Source organism: Arabidopsis lyrata (assembly GCF_000004255.2).
Source record: "Arabidopsis lyrata subsp. lyrata unplaced genomic scaffold ARALYscaffold_3, whole genome shotgun sequence".
Taxonomy (NCBI): Eukaryota; Viridiplantae; Streptophyta; class Magnoliopsida; order Brassicales; family Brassicaceae; genus Arabidopsis; species Arabidopsis lyrata.
In genome coordinates, this window is record NW_003302553.1 from 9690544 (window position 1) to 9705970 (window position 15427).

The following is a 15427-nucleotide window of genomic DNA, read 5'->3' on the forward strand; positions in this document are numbered from 1 at the left end:
CGTACGAACAAGTACTACAATAAACCCTAAGTTATTCGATTAAAGCTTTAAAGTAAGAGATTATTCCAAGATTATGATGTGATATGATGGTCATATTTATGAATTATACTACTAATTCTTCTTTTCCGTATCATCTGAGGAAATCAACTATGATAGATGAGCTAGGAGGAAGCCTTCTTCTCCACAATAGAAGTTCTTGTACCTTTGATCATAGGTTGGAGTCGTTTATCCATCTTTAGGTATTCAATTGTCTTCATATACTTGGGATCTATAACTTCTTGGTTTGTTTTAATGACCTCAATCATTCTCTTCTCCAAATTCTAGATTTTACAAAGATTTGATTAATGTTTTCTACATAGAAAACATTACTAAAAGTTGCAAGAATATATCAAAACGAACATTTACCTTCACTTGCTCTCATCTACTTCCGGTGCTTCCATGAGACGATCCAATTCGGCTTTAATATCTCAGCTTCTGTAAGAACCATTTCTTGTCTTCTGTAAGATATTACTTGCATAGCAAGTTCTTTACATTTATGATAATAGTAAATCTACCTATTTAACAATAAGAAGATATACACAAATGTTAACCTTCCTAATAATAATAAGGAAATATATTCAACTTGATCTCGTAATCCCGAGATCTCTCATCCACCGTCGATCTTCCGATCTACGCTTCTCTTTCTCCCAATAGTTCTAATAAAACATATGAAATAGAGTTCTTGAAATGTATATATTTGTTGCAAATTAAACAATTACTGAAACATCCCTTTATAAAAATAAAATAAATCAAATTATTGAAACATTTGAATTTCAACTAAAAGTTACAGATATGTCTTCAAATTCTTATACAAGACGTGATATTATTTATGCATTTATAGCAAGTTTGAAGACGCGCATTTACGTACACATTAACATCATAGTGCATTAACTTTATATAAAAAGACTAGATTTTAACCCGCGGTACACCTCGGGATGATTTAATTTTAAAGTTAGTATAAAAATATTTTGTAAATTGTATCTCCTTATAACATATTTATTTATATTATAGTTTACAATTGTTATTAAGTAACGGTATACCACGAATCCACGAGATAATTATTAATAAACTGAGGATTTAACCCGTATTAAAGCGGTATATAAATATTGATTCAAATTCGTCCGCCATATAAATCATTTCTGAAATATAACCCGTTCCGTAATTTCTTAACCCGTCCTGTGATTTATATTATAAAAAAATAAGGATTAAATCCGTATTGAAGCGGCGGATTAATGATATTTTAATCTTTTTATTATTGTTGACTCAAAAACCCGTCCCGCCAAACCCATCCCGCCAAAAAACTCATTTATTTTATTAATGTTCTTATTTATGATATGATTCTGAATCATTGTCTAAATATTTTAATCGATGTAGAACGTTGAACACACATTTTCGTCAATTGGATAATATATGTCCGTTTTTAAAATTTCGAATCACAGTATATGCAGAAAAAAAATTGATTTTTTTTTTTTACTTTATGTATTATATGATGATTCAAAACAGTTAAAAAAAAAACAAACAAAGATGATAGGAGAATCATAATTATAAATCTTAATCAAATCTTCTAAAAATCTAAATTATTAAATATGGAATATCCGGTGTATGAGTAGGGTTAAATATAACCCGACCCAACAAATTTTTGTGAAGGAATTTTTAAATGGGTCGGATATCCGATATACCCGAAAGCTTTTTTACCCACCCGTCACAAAAAGTGCTGCGATTATACTAGTATAGATGATAAATTTGGAGGAAACCGTAGTAGTAAAATAGTTTTTCTCAATTTATTCATTAGCCAATAGGCTTATTTATACAAAGATATTACTTGCATAGCAAGTTCTTTACATTTATGATAATAGTAAATCTACCTATTTAACAATAAGAAGATATACACAAATGTTAACTTTCCTAATAATAATAAAGAAACATATTCAACTCGATCTCATAATCCCGAGATCTCTCATCCACCGTCGATCTTCCGATCTACGCTTCTCTTTCTCCCAATAAGAACAGAGACGGTACTATCTGTTATATGTATAACTAAGACTCCACAGTATCAGTGTATCACACATTTCCTTATGCAATCTTTTGAAAAAGAATATGTCAATATAGTTTTTGTTTTAATTAAATCTATTTAACTTTAAATATTTCGCCTGAATTTTGTTTAATTTAAATATATTTTATAAGGTTAAACAAGCCATAACCTATCAGAAATTTAATCAAAACAACTACAGGAATACAAAAGTATTTTATCGAGTAAAGAAGAGTAGTTTTTTTTAAGTATCACAATAAACGAAATATATGTCTACTTTCATTATTTGATTATTAAACTTTGATGAAGTCATCATCAACTACATTGATCAAGAAATTGAAAAACACACACTAAAGAAAAAAGAAAAAAAAAAAAGAAAAGAAAGAAAGCTTCTTTCATTATTAGATTATCGAACGTAGACGAAGTCACCATCATCTACATTGATAGCGAAACTGAATAACACACACTAAAAGAAAAGAAAATTAAAGAAAGAAAGCTGATTAGTTTATTGATAATCCCCTCATTCAAAAGCCTTTTGATAGTCCTTAAGAACAGCTTTTTCTTCCTCAGGTGTAAAATCATTCTCAATGTTGAAGAATTCGCGAGTCTGGTCCAGAGTTTTGGCTTTGCTCATATCCGAGGCAGTTTGGCATGCTAGATCAAGAAGGCTTTGTATGTCTAGGTAACTAGCAGCATTAATGAGATCAAAGAGCGTTAATTGATCTTTTTCCATGAACTTTTCGTCCCATTTCTTGAGATCCTCGTCGGTGGAAGGGTTAGCATCATCGACGTGGTGCTTCTTGCAGTACTCGAGCACCATCGCAAGAATCTTGCCTGTCACGTTTGGAAGCGGGATTTCTCTATCGGCGCAATCGTCCTCAATCATATGATTTATGATCTGGCATTGGCGTGCGGCATCTTCTTTGATCTCAAACGTTTGACCATCAGAGCTCGTCAACGAGATCATCTTCGTCGACATTGTGGGGGGGGGGGGGGGGGGGGGAGATATTTTTCTCTGGAAGAAATTTGATGAAAGATCAAGAATTGAGAGAATGATCGAGTAATAATGAACCTATGCGTTTGTTTATTTATAAGCCCTAACTTTCATATATGCATGTATGATGTATCGTGTCAAGTAAGTCACAAAAGCATTAAGTTATCTACTCATGTTGATGTTGTTTTCCACTAAAGTCCTTTTTATGTGTCTTTTTGATTAAAAACACAACTTTTTTTTTTATTCGTGTTTTATAGTGTTTACTCCTGAGTTTGTATGTAATTCTTTTTTTATCTACTGGACTAACCACCGACTCGTGTTTATTGTATGTACTCCTAGATTGGCTTGTAATTCCTTTTATATTCATTGGACTAACCACCAACTCAAATTTCAATGAAAAAATGAACCTTTTTTTGATGCTTCATGGGTAAGTGATGGTAATACCTCTGGTCTTGGTTTCGTGCTCGACGCTCCTTCAGGACGGCTTCTTGGATCAAGAGGTAAAACACGATTGCTCTCCCCGCTTCATGCTGAATTAGAGACCCTTCTGTGGGCTATGGATTATGCACTACATCATGGATTTGAATCAGTTCACTTTGAAACGGATTGCACGGATGTGGTTAAAGTCATAGAGGAAGAAGACCCGTGGCCAGGCTTGGAAACTGAAATTGAGTCCTTTAATCTCATGCGTAATCGCTTTAGATGTTTTTCGATTTCTCATATTTCTAGAAACTCCAATATCCGAGCCGATGCCCGTGCAAAAGGTGCTCGATCTCGTGATGCTATCTTTTCCCATGTAAGTTCTCAGGTTCCGGAGTGGTTGGCTATCGATGCCAACCTTTTCGAACCAGCTTAATAATATATGGAGTCTTTTGCCGTCAAAAAAAAAAAAAATGCACTATGATGTTGTGTACATATACATATATACCCGTTTTCTATAAATGCATAAATGATCAAGTTTTACGCATTTGAAAACAATGCAATGTTTTATAACCTGTCACCTTTAATTAGTTGAAATTTCATATGTTTTTATACTTTCAATATATGGTCTTTGATTTTACCTTTTCTATATTTCTTTGTCTGTTCTTAATACCAAACATGTTCCAATTAAGTAACTTCCGCACACAGTTTTAATTGAAAAATACTCATCCACTGGTTTCGTATAAAGAATATCAGAATTTATTCAATTATATGAAATTTTAATTTATAATAAAATCAAAATCCAGTAATTATATGAAATTGAGTTCATTACTTCATTGTTGCATTATGAATAAATCTGAAAATTTAATATATTTATATCTTATACGCATCTATTTTAAAGTTCCTATAAATAGATATATATTTATTAAGCTTTGATCTCATTATTTGCAATTTTTGTTTATTGTTAAAAAAAATATTGTATACATCTCAATTTTTTGAAAAAGAATATGTAAATATAGCCTTTTAATTAGATCTATATAACTTTATATATTTCGACTGAATTAAATACATTTTATAAGGTTAAACAAGCCATAACCTATCAGAATTTTAATCAAACCAACTATAGGAACACAAAAGTATTTCATCGAGTAAAAAAGAGTATTTTTTTGAAGTATCACACTAAACGAAATCTATGTCTACTTTCATTATTGGATTACTGAACTTCCATGAAATCATCATCTACTACATTGATGAAGAAATTGAAAAACACACACTAAAGAAAAAGAGAAAGAAAAAAAGAAAGAAAGAAAGATTCTTTCATTATTGGATTATCGAACGTAGACGAAGTCACCATCATCTACATTGATATAGAAAGTGAAAAACACACACTGAACAAGAAAGAAAATTATAGAAAGAAAGCTGCTTAGTTTTTGATAATCCACTTATTCAAAAGCCTTTTGATAGTTCTTAAGAACAGCTTTTTCTTCCTCAGGTGTAAAATCATTCTCAATGTTGAAGCGTTGGCGGATCTGTTTTGGAGTTTCCTCTTTGATCATATCCGCGACAGTTTGGCATGTTAGGTCAGTAAGGCTTTTGATGTTTAGGTGATTCGCAGCCATAATGAGATCAAAGATCGTGGATTGATCGATTTGCATGAACTCCGCGTCCCACTTCTTGAGATCCTCGTCGGTGGAAGGGTTAGCATCACCGACGTGGTGCTTGTTTAAGTACTCGACCACCATCGAAAGAATCTTGCCTGTCACGTTTGGAACCGGGATTTCTTTATCGGTGCAATCGTCGTCAATCAGATGAAATATGGTCTGGGATTGGCGTGCAGCCTCTTCTTTGATCTCAAACGATTCACCATCGGAGCTCTTCAACTTGATTATCTTCGCCGACATTGTATTTTTCCGTTGTGGGGGAGATTATTTTTTCTCTGGAAGAAATTTTAATGAAAGATTGAAGAATTTAGTAATAAGGTAATGAAGTTGTGAACCTATGCGTCTGTCTATTTATAAGCCCTAACTTTCATAGATGCATGTATCGTGTCAAGTAAGTCACGAAAGCATGAAGTTGTATGTCTACTCACGTTGATGTTGTTCTTCCACTAAAGTCTTTTTGTATGTGTCTTTTTGATTAAAACCACAACTTTTTCATGTGTTTACTTGTAAGTTTGTATGTAATTCCTTTTTTATCTATTGAACTAACCACCGACTCAAATTTTCAAATAAACTTTTTCTTTAAAAATGCACTATGTTGTTTTATTCACATAACGCGTCTTCAAACTTTCTATAAATGCATATATATCACGTCTCACGCAATTGATCGTAGTATTACACGGCAATGTCTAGATCACTTAGTTTTCTCTTAATACCACAAATGTTCCAATTAGGAAACTTCAGCACACAGTTTTATTTGATCATCCACTGTTTTTCTACATAAAGAAGATCAGGATTTTTATCAACTATATGAAGTTTTACTTTATAATATAAATAAATAAAATCAAAGAAAAATATAAGCAAGTACTTTCTTCAAGCATTTCTATAGAACTATTCCACACTTTGTCGATGAATTAATGACTAAATAAAGGACATTTGTTTATTTCTTTAAGACTTGTGCTAAGTTGCTAATACAAAAATTACAAACTTGGATACTTTCACATTGGCACTCGCAGTAATAATATATCTAACTCCAAAGTGTATATCAAACTTTAATTTAGACACAATAAAAGAAAAATGAAAAACAAGTTTCAAGTTTCAGCCTAAGAGACACTCGATCAATGATGCTTAAGTCAGGACAACGTAGTATCTTTCACCTCTCTTTTTTGTTGACATCAAACACATCCAAAGAACTGTTCTATTGACTGCGAGGTGAACACATTTGGAGCCGTTCGCTCGGGTTTCACCGTAGAGACGTGAAGCTGATATTTGATGAACCTCTGCAAATAAGAGAGAATGAGTTAAACTAAAAGCAAAGTAAGAATGTAAATGAGGAAATGAGGAAAGGACTTTACAGCTAGTTGTGTGCTGATTTCCGGGTTTGTATCGATATGCCAGTCAGGTTCTAGTTGTCTGACAAAGGAAGTTCTTCCTATCTCTGTACTACAAAAGAGGACCTGCAATTTCATACTTACAGAATTGTAATTCTTGCACTTTTGTCAAAACATAGAGAGAAATATTGATATGTCATGCTTTGATAAGACTATTACAAAGCTATTTGAGATAGTTAACGGGTAAAACATTGTCGAAGAAAGCTTGATTTGTATACCTTATCTTTGACCAAACCACCAGATGTGAAAACTCCTGCATTCTCTAAAGCCTGTAGAACTTTGGCCTGCATATTTGAGCTCAAAATGTGAGTTTCAGAAACTACTGAGAATAAACCCGCTTGGCTCTGTCAACCGGGATAGAGATTACAAGAATGCACAAACGTCTCAAGCATTTAGTTGCACCAATGAATTCAATCTCTTCCTCTAATAATGTAAAGATATGTTCTTAAGAATCCTTCTAAACAAACATTATTCATCGCCCAACTATTATCTATACGAAAATCCATGTTATGACCTACTGCCCGAATATTTAAGCTAACCATGTTTAAAATAACCACAATTAATTTACTGTTCATGCTAGAGACTAGTTCCAACACAAAGGCCAACAAAAGAACACGAATGAGTGAGAACATTGACTAGAACAAGAAGTTGTTACTCACTTCGCTTTCATCGTCAAGAACTCTTTCCATGAGATATAAATCACTATACTTTGTAATCTCTAGCAGAACTTCCAAAACAGATGACCTCACTGTTGCTTGTTTCTGCACAAAATCACTCATGTCAGTTAGAGACGCATCACACATTATACAAATGAAATGACAAAAGAAAATATGATTACTTGGAGTTCTTCTGGACTTGTTTCCTCAAGAATTACTCCAAGAAGACGGCATGTTACCTATAAATGCATATTAGACAACTCAGTAAGGTGCTAAAACTCGTATAAAAAACAATTTGTCGATGATCTAACATGGCCAAACACTATCGGTAGCTCTGAGAATTTCAATGCTGATATGCAAATTACCTTCCTTCCTTCACTAAGCTTCTGTCTAACTATTTGCCCCAAGGTAGGCTGCAATAAACAGGAATCTAAATTATATAACAGAACAAAGTGAATACTGTAACACAAAATCAAATAGAGAAAAAGAGTGTTACTTTAACAGGTTGAAAGAACTGATCAACAACATCTTGCACCGCATTATCCTCACGAGGCGAAGAAAATTCAGGAAGTACCGAAGCTACATTCGACTGAGCAGCAGCAGCAGCAGCACTAGACGTTTCAGCATTGTTAATCCTACGCTTCGGCTGCCTTCTTTGACGATGCTCCCCCGGCGTTCTTATCGCCCTCCACGTAAAAATCACCGCAATCGCAAGCCCCGCAATCGCACCAATCGATCTTGAATCCTAATCACAACAACGTCAACAACAAAAAACGAATCAACTACATAACAATAACTCAAAAGTTGGAATCTTTTTAATCCCAAATCACTCAAATTTGAGCTAAATCATAACCTTATGTAACTAATTTCATCAATTTGAAGAATCACTTCCCTAATTCACCAATTAATCAGTCAAAATTGGATTCAATTCCCATCATCGAAAACCAAAATCTGACCCAGATCCGATATAAAGAGGAGAGATTGAGAAAAAAAACCAGATTGCGAATCGATGAAGTAGAGAAAAGGCTTGACATTTTGAAAGCAACATAAGCGCTTAAACGCTTAATCAACCGAACGATCTCTTCAGTAGGCGACGGCGACGGCGATTCCGCCATTAATTTCACCTTTCCTTCAAAGCGAAATTCAAATACGTCGTCGTTTTAATCACGAAAGACTCGAACTTTCAGATTCTTAGCTTCAGCTTTCGGATATTGGCACTGTTCTCGAGCCCTCCCTGGAGAAAAGAGGAATTGTACTTTTTTTCCATGGAACACAACTAGGCAAAGTCAAAGTGTTTGGACACGTGTCTTGTTTTACACGTGGCGGTAGATGAGCATGTGAGACCATGGTTTGTATCGTAGGGTGCGATGGATCTGATTTATATGAAACGGTGAGTTTTGTTCTTGTTTAGAGGAAATTTTACTCGATGAAGTGGGAGGTAATTAGAGGAGTAAGAAAGTTAGGAAACTAGAATTGGTTTGAGGTTTGTTGTTGTTGGACACTTAAGCAATCATGGAGTATCATTTTACATGTGAAAAGAAGGAAACAGAGAGATGAACATGAAGAACAAAATATTATGTGAAAAATGTAGGAAAAAAGCTATTTACTTTAGTTGAAAATTGCAAACTATTTAAATTATCTGGTTTACATTGTAAAATCCTTGTCCTAGTCTAGTATACATCGTTTGAGATCTTGATTAGTTTTTCTAGCAAAAATTTGAGATAATTTCTGTAAAAAGAGTGAAAAGTTTAGATAGTCAGTTGATAAACTTTTTCTGTCAACCAAACGCGTTCAGTTAAAAGAAATATAAAAAAACTTGTATACATATCATTCATATAAAGATGATAAAGAGGATGAAGGAGAGAGACTTTCTTGCATTGGTTGAATATCTTTGAGGGAAGAAACGTCGCCGTTTAGTTGCATCTCTTTTTCGAGGTGAAAGCAATAGCTCTCAAAAACTCTAAAACTCACTGTAACTCTAAAGTCAAGAAGAAATAGAAGCTCTAACTCCATTTTGTTCAGGTCCGCATTGCTCACGCCTCCTACCCGAGCATAGAACTCGTTGTTGTAGTGCCTGTGAATATGAAATTAGTTAGTAAAAAATCTTTCTTAATTTCATCTAACACATGTCGAAATCTCGAAATCAATAACTTAAAGGGGCACTTAACATACGTATAGTTACAAAGTTTGTCCTCATTTTATATTGGTTAAATATAAAATATAAAATGTATCTTTCATTTTGTTAATCAATTAAGATACAACTATACATAGTTTTATAATTAGTCTAATTTCACGATATATGAGAAATTCATGAAAGGCTTACTTACACGTCGTCTAGTATCTTGGAAGCAATCATGACGCAAGTGACGAGGAGTCTATGAACATTCAAGGAGACAACCAAAGAACCAGGATGCCTATGAGCCAACCGGTCTATGTACACATACCCAACAACGAAACACGCCGGGCTACATTTTGTGTACTTGTATATCCTCTCAAGGTACTTTGCTATACTTATGCTTGGTGCTCTGACACCGTGAAATGCCTCCAAGCTCTTCCCGAATCCCGTAGTTTGCTTAGCTAACCACTCGTTTCGTGCCACGAGCTTCTCCATCACATGGGAGATTATAGTCAACACTCTTGGAGTGGCTGCTTCCGTTGGCGGCTCTGGTCCCACGACCGGGTCTAGTTCATCGTCTCCGGCTACGGTTAACATGGGTTATCTTCAATTCTCACGTTAATGGGCCATGTTGTACAGTTCGTTTTGGGTATAGATGGCTTGTAGATTGGGTGGTGGAGATACGATGAGCTTAAGATGTAACGTGGGGATGTTATCATGTTTGGTCTGACTTCCAGCTTATGAGATGGATTGACACGTGGCACCCTGCGAGAAGATAGGATTCCGATGACTTTTGTATTAAATTAGAATTAGTTATCAATATCTTTATTTATCAAACAAATAACTTTATTTCCACTTAATACTAGCATTATTGTTTTTTTTCCCTTTAATTACAAAAAGTTTCCGGGTCTTGGTCCATAATTTTCTCGTCCGGGACTAGTATAATTTCCTTTGAAAAGTCTCACAGTACAAAAATTTTACTACATATTCTTGATGTTATCTATATATCATTTTCTTTGCGTAAGGCATTTTTAAATAGTTAGGTTGGTGTGCAAAAAAAAAAAAAAGTTAGGTCTTTGAGGATTATTTCAAAAGATTACTAGTTCAAATTTTACAATGTTATCTTAATAACAAATTCTTTACCAAATAGATGACAATTTCTTTTAGGTTAGGAATCCCAAATTTTCAGGGCAGCCTGATCAAAAAGTTAGAAATGCTAACAACATATTTCTATTCAAGAGTCAACTGCAAAAAATATTTCCTATACGTCTAGAAGATTGATTTTCTAGTTATTTCACATATATCAAATTGTTTAGTTATTTGATAATTAATTATTTTTACTAAACATTTTTTAATAAATTATTAACTAATAATAATTTTCCTACCAAAAAAATGAACCAATAATAATTTAAAAGAATTAATTTTTTTCAATTATTACGTCTTGAAATCTAAGATTTATTAATATCCATTAAGTATCGACCCGAACCAACGAGTTTTAAGGTTTGCCACAGAGCACAAAATCTATGGAGCAAGAAAAAATCAGATAGTTTTGACGAGCGATATGAAATCACAATTACCTGCATGGCTTCATAATAAATCACGTACGTCACCTGCATGGCTTCATAATAAATCACGTACGTCAAGGCTCATAATAACGCCACGTGGTTTTTCACCGCGTGGACACACGCTTTCGTTAAGTATAAAAGAGCAACCCTACCTCTCTTTCTTCTACGTGATTCGCACACCACTGTAAAAGTGTAAAAACTCTTTTTTTGTTCTTCTTCACGTTTCATTCGATTTATAAAAATATTTTGTTCTTAGATTGTAATCTGTTTTCTTCGTAATCTTCCATCATTGGGTTTTGAGTTTCTCCACATTTTGCGAAAAAGTTTGTGAATCGGACTAATCGATCTCGGATCGATCTCGGTCGTTATAAGTGAGTGCTTCTTCCTCCGTATAGAAGCTTTAAAACACGTTACACATGCATGTGTTTCTATTCGAAACGTAAAATATTTCGACATTTTCTAGCAATTTAATGTGTTTTACCCAAAACCCTATCATGCATCTATATTTTACGATCTGAAATTCCAAAATCATAATTTTCCTTCAATGATTTGCATATGAAATCTTCGTGCATCTATTTTGTGCAGGATCATATCTTTACGTGTGTTTTACTTATCAAGAAACAACATAAACGTCAGACTCTTTAAATTTACAAATTTATCTTGTTCATCATGCATTGTCCAAGTATGGAGCCAAAGTGTGACCACTGTGCAACTTCACAAGCAGTGATTTACTGCAAATCCGATTTGGCTAAACTATGCCAAAACTGCGACTTCCACGTACACTCTGCGAATCCTCTATCTCATAGACACTCACGCTCTTTGATCTGCCAGAAATGCTTCTCACAGCCAGCCGTAATCCGCTGTCTCGGTGAGAAGGTTTCATATTGCCAAAGATGTCATTGGCACGCAAGCAACTGCTCGGATTTAGGACACAGAGTTCAGAGGTTGAACCCTTTCTCTGGTTGTCCTTCTCCAACAGATTTTGTCAAAATGTGGTCTTCAATTCTTGAACCTTCTGTCTCTAGTTTGGTTAGTCCGTTTGTTGGTTCTTTGCCCTTGAATGATCCCAATAATACCATGTTTGGAATGGCGAAAATCAACGAATTAGACGGTTTGATCGGTTCCCCTTATTCCATGGTGCCACACAGCTTCAATGTCACTCAGAATTTCAGTGATCAATTGTCTTTCTTTTCCGTGGAATCTAAGGTAATATATAGAGGAATTAAAAGTGTTGCTTAAGTTCTTGATGAACAATATGGTTCTTATTTGTGTGTGTATTTCCAGGGATATCCTGATTTGGTTCTTAAACTTGAAGAAGGCGAAGAAGATTTATGTGAAGGGCTTAACTTTGACAATGCGCCGTTAAACTTTGACGTTGGAGATGATATTATCGGATGTTCTTTAGAAGAACCCATAGAACCGGACCATACAGTACCAAATTGCCTACTGATCGACAAGAATAACACATCCGTTACCGCCTCAAACTTTACTATAGACAAGGCTTTTGAGGTCTCTTTCGCTTTTTGTTGTTGTTGTAGTTTCTAGTACCTCAAGAAAATTTTCTAATGAAAATTGTGTTATTTTGTTTTCAGGCATCGTCACCAGGACAACAAATGAACATCAACACTGGACTTCCGCTTCCTCTATCACCTGTCTTGTTCGGACAAATCCATCCATCGCTTAACATCTCCAACGTCACAGGTGAAAGCAATGCAGCTGATTACCAGGATTGTGGGATGCCTCCAGGGTTTATAACGAGTGAAGCACCATGGGAATCGAATCTTGAAGTTAGTTGTCCACAAGCAAGTACTCAAGCTAAATTGAGATACATGGAGAAGAAATTAAGCGCTCGTAAGTTTATTACTAATCATTACAAAACATAGTTTATATTAACTTGGATCAAGTTTAATATTGTGTTTTTTTTTTTTTTTGAATTATAGTTTTGGGAAACAGATTCGATATGCATCGCGCAAAGCAAGAGCTGACACGAGGAAAAGAGTGAAAGGAAGATTTGTGAAAGCTGGTGACAATTATGATTATGACCCATCATCACCGACGACAAACAATTGAAATTTACAAAAAATAATGTACAGTCTTCTTTCCCAAACCGACACAAATCATGCTTCATGATGATGATAAGGTTGGTAAAAACAGTTTCTTGTCGGAAAAGTAATGTAATCGTTTGTCTTATTTGTGTATAGTTTGTATGGATCGAATAAATCAACATGCTGAGGCATGGGAACGTTGGAGAAAACAAAGATGGTGGAAGCCAAAATGGTGAAAATATCGTAATTTTGCGCCTTTATATTTATCTTTGTTTTTGATATTTTATAAGTTGGGTTTTTTCCTTTTATACAAATAAATTTCTTAGCTGATTTTGATAAATAAAGTAGCAGTGAGCCAGTGATTACAATCTGCTTCATTCTCTGTATAAAGGTGGTACAGAGCACGCGTTTAGCATTGCATTAAGAAGATGTTTCACTTGTGAAAAGTCTAGTTATTAATTATTATAGCTCTTATGTACCTAATTAAGGAAAATGATAAGTCCAAAGAAGTAGTGAGAAACACAACAACAACAAAAAGAAACCAAATTGATGTCAGAAATAGAAACCCAAATAAATGTATAATAAAATTCCAAACAGACAGTCTATAATTCTATATGCCGCTCTAATTTAATCCGGCTTCAGCATTGAGTTTGGTGATTTTATTTTATTTTATTTTTTTTACAGCAATTTTTTATGGATTTTGTTTTATTCTTTTACAGGAAATTTCTTTTATGGATTTTAGTTGTGGTTACAATCACTGCATAATAGAAAAATTCAAAAAGATTCGAGGAATATACTCCACTCAATTACAAAGGATCCTTCTTTCTTTCCTTTCTATTGCAGATATTTTTTGCTATTTTAGTCAATACCCATTTTTTAAAATTCTAAGCTTCATAAAATTAAATTTCCCAGATTTTTCTTAATAGAAAACTGCATAAAAACCCTAGGCATATTTATATCTTACACCAAAAAAAAACTAAAAATCAGAGAAATACAAACGGAACCTCATGATTATCTTGTTCACTTCTACTCTCCACGGTGGCTTCTCCCACCGTCGTCACCGACGGTAAAACAACGTGGAAGTCATGATCTCCGACGAGGCACCGGCGCGTGAGTTTCTGACAAGAAGTGCATAGCACGCGCCTTACGTGTCTCCAAGCTAGAAAATTCGCTCCATGAACCCACCGGTCACATTTTCTACAGAGAAACGCCGAGTCAGCCTCACAGAACACGGAGGCATCGCCGCCACAAAGCTCACACCTAACCGGAACACTCGGTCTCGTGCAAAGACTCCGGCAACCATCACCGTGGCTTCTTCTGCTCTCTTCTTCATTAAAGATCAAGCCTCTACACATTTTTCTAAATCTTTCTCTCTCTCTTGTTCTTGTGGGTGATATTGAGGAAAGAAGATTTGTTATAGGAAAAACGTTATACATTTATATAGGAAATAGGAATCTTGTTTCTTTAAAACTAAATGGAGATTTTTCTTTTTTGTCATAAAATAATGATGTGTGTTGTTTTGTTGTTGTACACGTGGATGAATCATGCCCTGTTATTTTGACGTAAATGCCCTTATGATGGCAAAATCGTTAATTTCAAAATTAAAAACGTTTCTCCTCCAAGCGATCTCTTGTCCTCATATTGGACGCACAACTTTCAAGTTTTCGAAACAAACTCCTAGTACTAGCACGACTTCTTTTGGTTTATATCACCCACCACATCAAATATGAATCATTATTGACTGTTGTGGTTTTATTTTTTTGGGGATGATATGATGTTAAATTGTTAATTGTATTCTATTGTAATGTGATTACGATGTACGATAAAAAACCAAACTATTAAGAGTTTAAGATTCAAACAGATGCACCTAAAGGTACAAAAGTTAACTAATACAATCGATTTCCCATAAACATATATGAAAGATTGCGAGTTTAGTTATATGATAATAAATTTACATGATAGTTAAGTTTCTAGAATTAAACCAAAAATGATTTTAGAAATAATAAAATGGTACATAATTACATATTATCTCATATGTTTCTTATGTGAGATACATACGAACAACGTCCGACATCGGAAAATTATTAGAATAATAACAGTCTAATATATAATAAATCAATTTCTATTTCAATTATTATGAGATTTTTTGGGAAGAAACCTAAAAATAATCGGTGCGTATATTGTGTGTTTATGTTGCGCATGATTTTTACGTGTGTTTTACTTATCAAAAAACAACATAAACGTCAGATTCTTTTCTATATATACACTTTTTTTAAAATTTACAAATTTATCTTGTTCATTATGTTTTCAAGTATGGAGCCAAAGTGTAACTACTATGCAATTTCACAAACAGTGATTTACTGCAAATCCGATTTGGCTAAACTATGCCAAAACTGCGACTTCCACGTATACTATGCGAATCCTCTATCTCACAGGTACACATGCTCTTTGATCTGCCAGAAATGCTTTTCACAACCAGCCGCAATCCGCTGCATCATGCGTATTTAGTTATTG

General features: G+C 34.2%; 5 protein-coding genes and 1 pseudogene across 5 annotated transcripts; 1 reads left to right on the plus strand and 5 right to left on the minus strand.

Annotated features, from left to right (window-relative positions):
• Nucleotides 1–161: 161 nt before the first annotated feature.
• LOC110230531 lies at nt 162–487 on the minus strand (annotated as a pseudogene).
• Nucleotides 488–2550: 2063 nt separating this feature from the next.
• LOC9321538 (SKP1-like protein 10) lies at nt 2551–5472 on the minus strand. The gene is made up of 2 exons (XM_002885426.2): nt 4994–5472; nt 2551–2657 (listed from the first exon to the last, which is right to left on the minus strand). Exons 1-2 carry the CDS (start codon nt 5381–5383, stop codon nt 2589–2591), a joined length of 459 nt encoding a protein of 152 aa, XP_002885472.2. The 5' UTR covers nt 5384–5472; the 3' UTR covers nt 2551–2588.
• A 582-nt stretch (nt 5473–6054) lies between these two features.
• LOC9321539 (peroxisome biogenesis protein 22) lies at nt 6055–8582 on the minus strand. The gene is made up of 8 exons (XM_002885427.2): nt 8183–8582; nt 7684–7932; nt 7553–7600; nt 7370–7426; nt 7191–7292; nt 6750–6815; nt 6496–6597; nt 6055–6420 (listed from the first exon to the last, which is right to left on the minus strand). Exons 1-8 carry the CDS (start codon nt 8300–8302, stop codon nt 6316–6318), a joined length of 849 nt encoding a protein of 282 aa, XP_002885473.1. The 5' UTR covers nt 8303–8582; the 3' UTR covers nt 6055–6315.
• Nucleotides 8583–8773: 191 nt separating this feature from the next.
• Nucleotides 8774–10170, minus strand: LOC9321540 (cyclin-U1-1). Its single transcript, XM_002885428.2, has 2 exons — nt 9515–10170; nt 8774–9261 (listed from the first exon to the last, which is right to left on the minus strand). Exons 1-2 carry the CDS (start codon nt 9898–9900, stop codon nt 9015–9017), a joined length of 633 nt encoding a protein of 210 aa, XP_002885474.1. The 5' UTR covers nt 9901–10170; the 3' UTR covers nt 8774–9014.
• Nucleotides 10171–11552: 1382 nt separating this feature from the next.
• On the plus strand, nt 11553–13122 carry LOC9321541 (zinc finger protein CONSTANS-LIKE 12). Its single transcript, XM_021032014.1, has 4 exons — nt 11553–12074; nt 12153–12377; nt 12461–12723; nt 12809–13122. The coding sequence occupies exons 1-4, from the start codon at nt 11553–11555 to the stop codon at nt 12936–12938; spliced, it is 1140 nt and encodes a 379-aa protein (XP_020887673.1). The 3' UTR covers nt 12939–13122.
• Nucleotides 13123–13684: 562 nt separating this feature from the next.
• On the minus strand, nt 13685–14352 carry LOC9319389 (B-box domain protein 31). The gene has a single exon (XM_002885429.2). The coding sequence runs from the start codon at nt 14347–14349 to the stop codon at nt 13897–13899; it is 453 nt and encodes a 150-aa protein (XP_002885475.2). The 5' UTR covers nt 14350–14352; the 3' UTR covers nt 13685–13896.
• Between the last annotated feature and the right edge of the window lie 1075 nt (nt 14353–15427).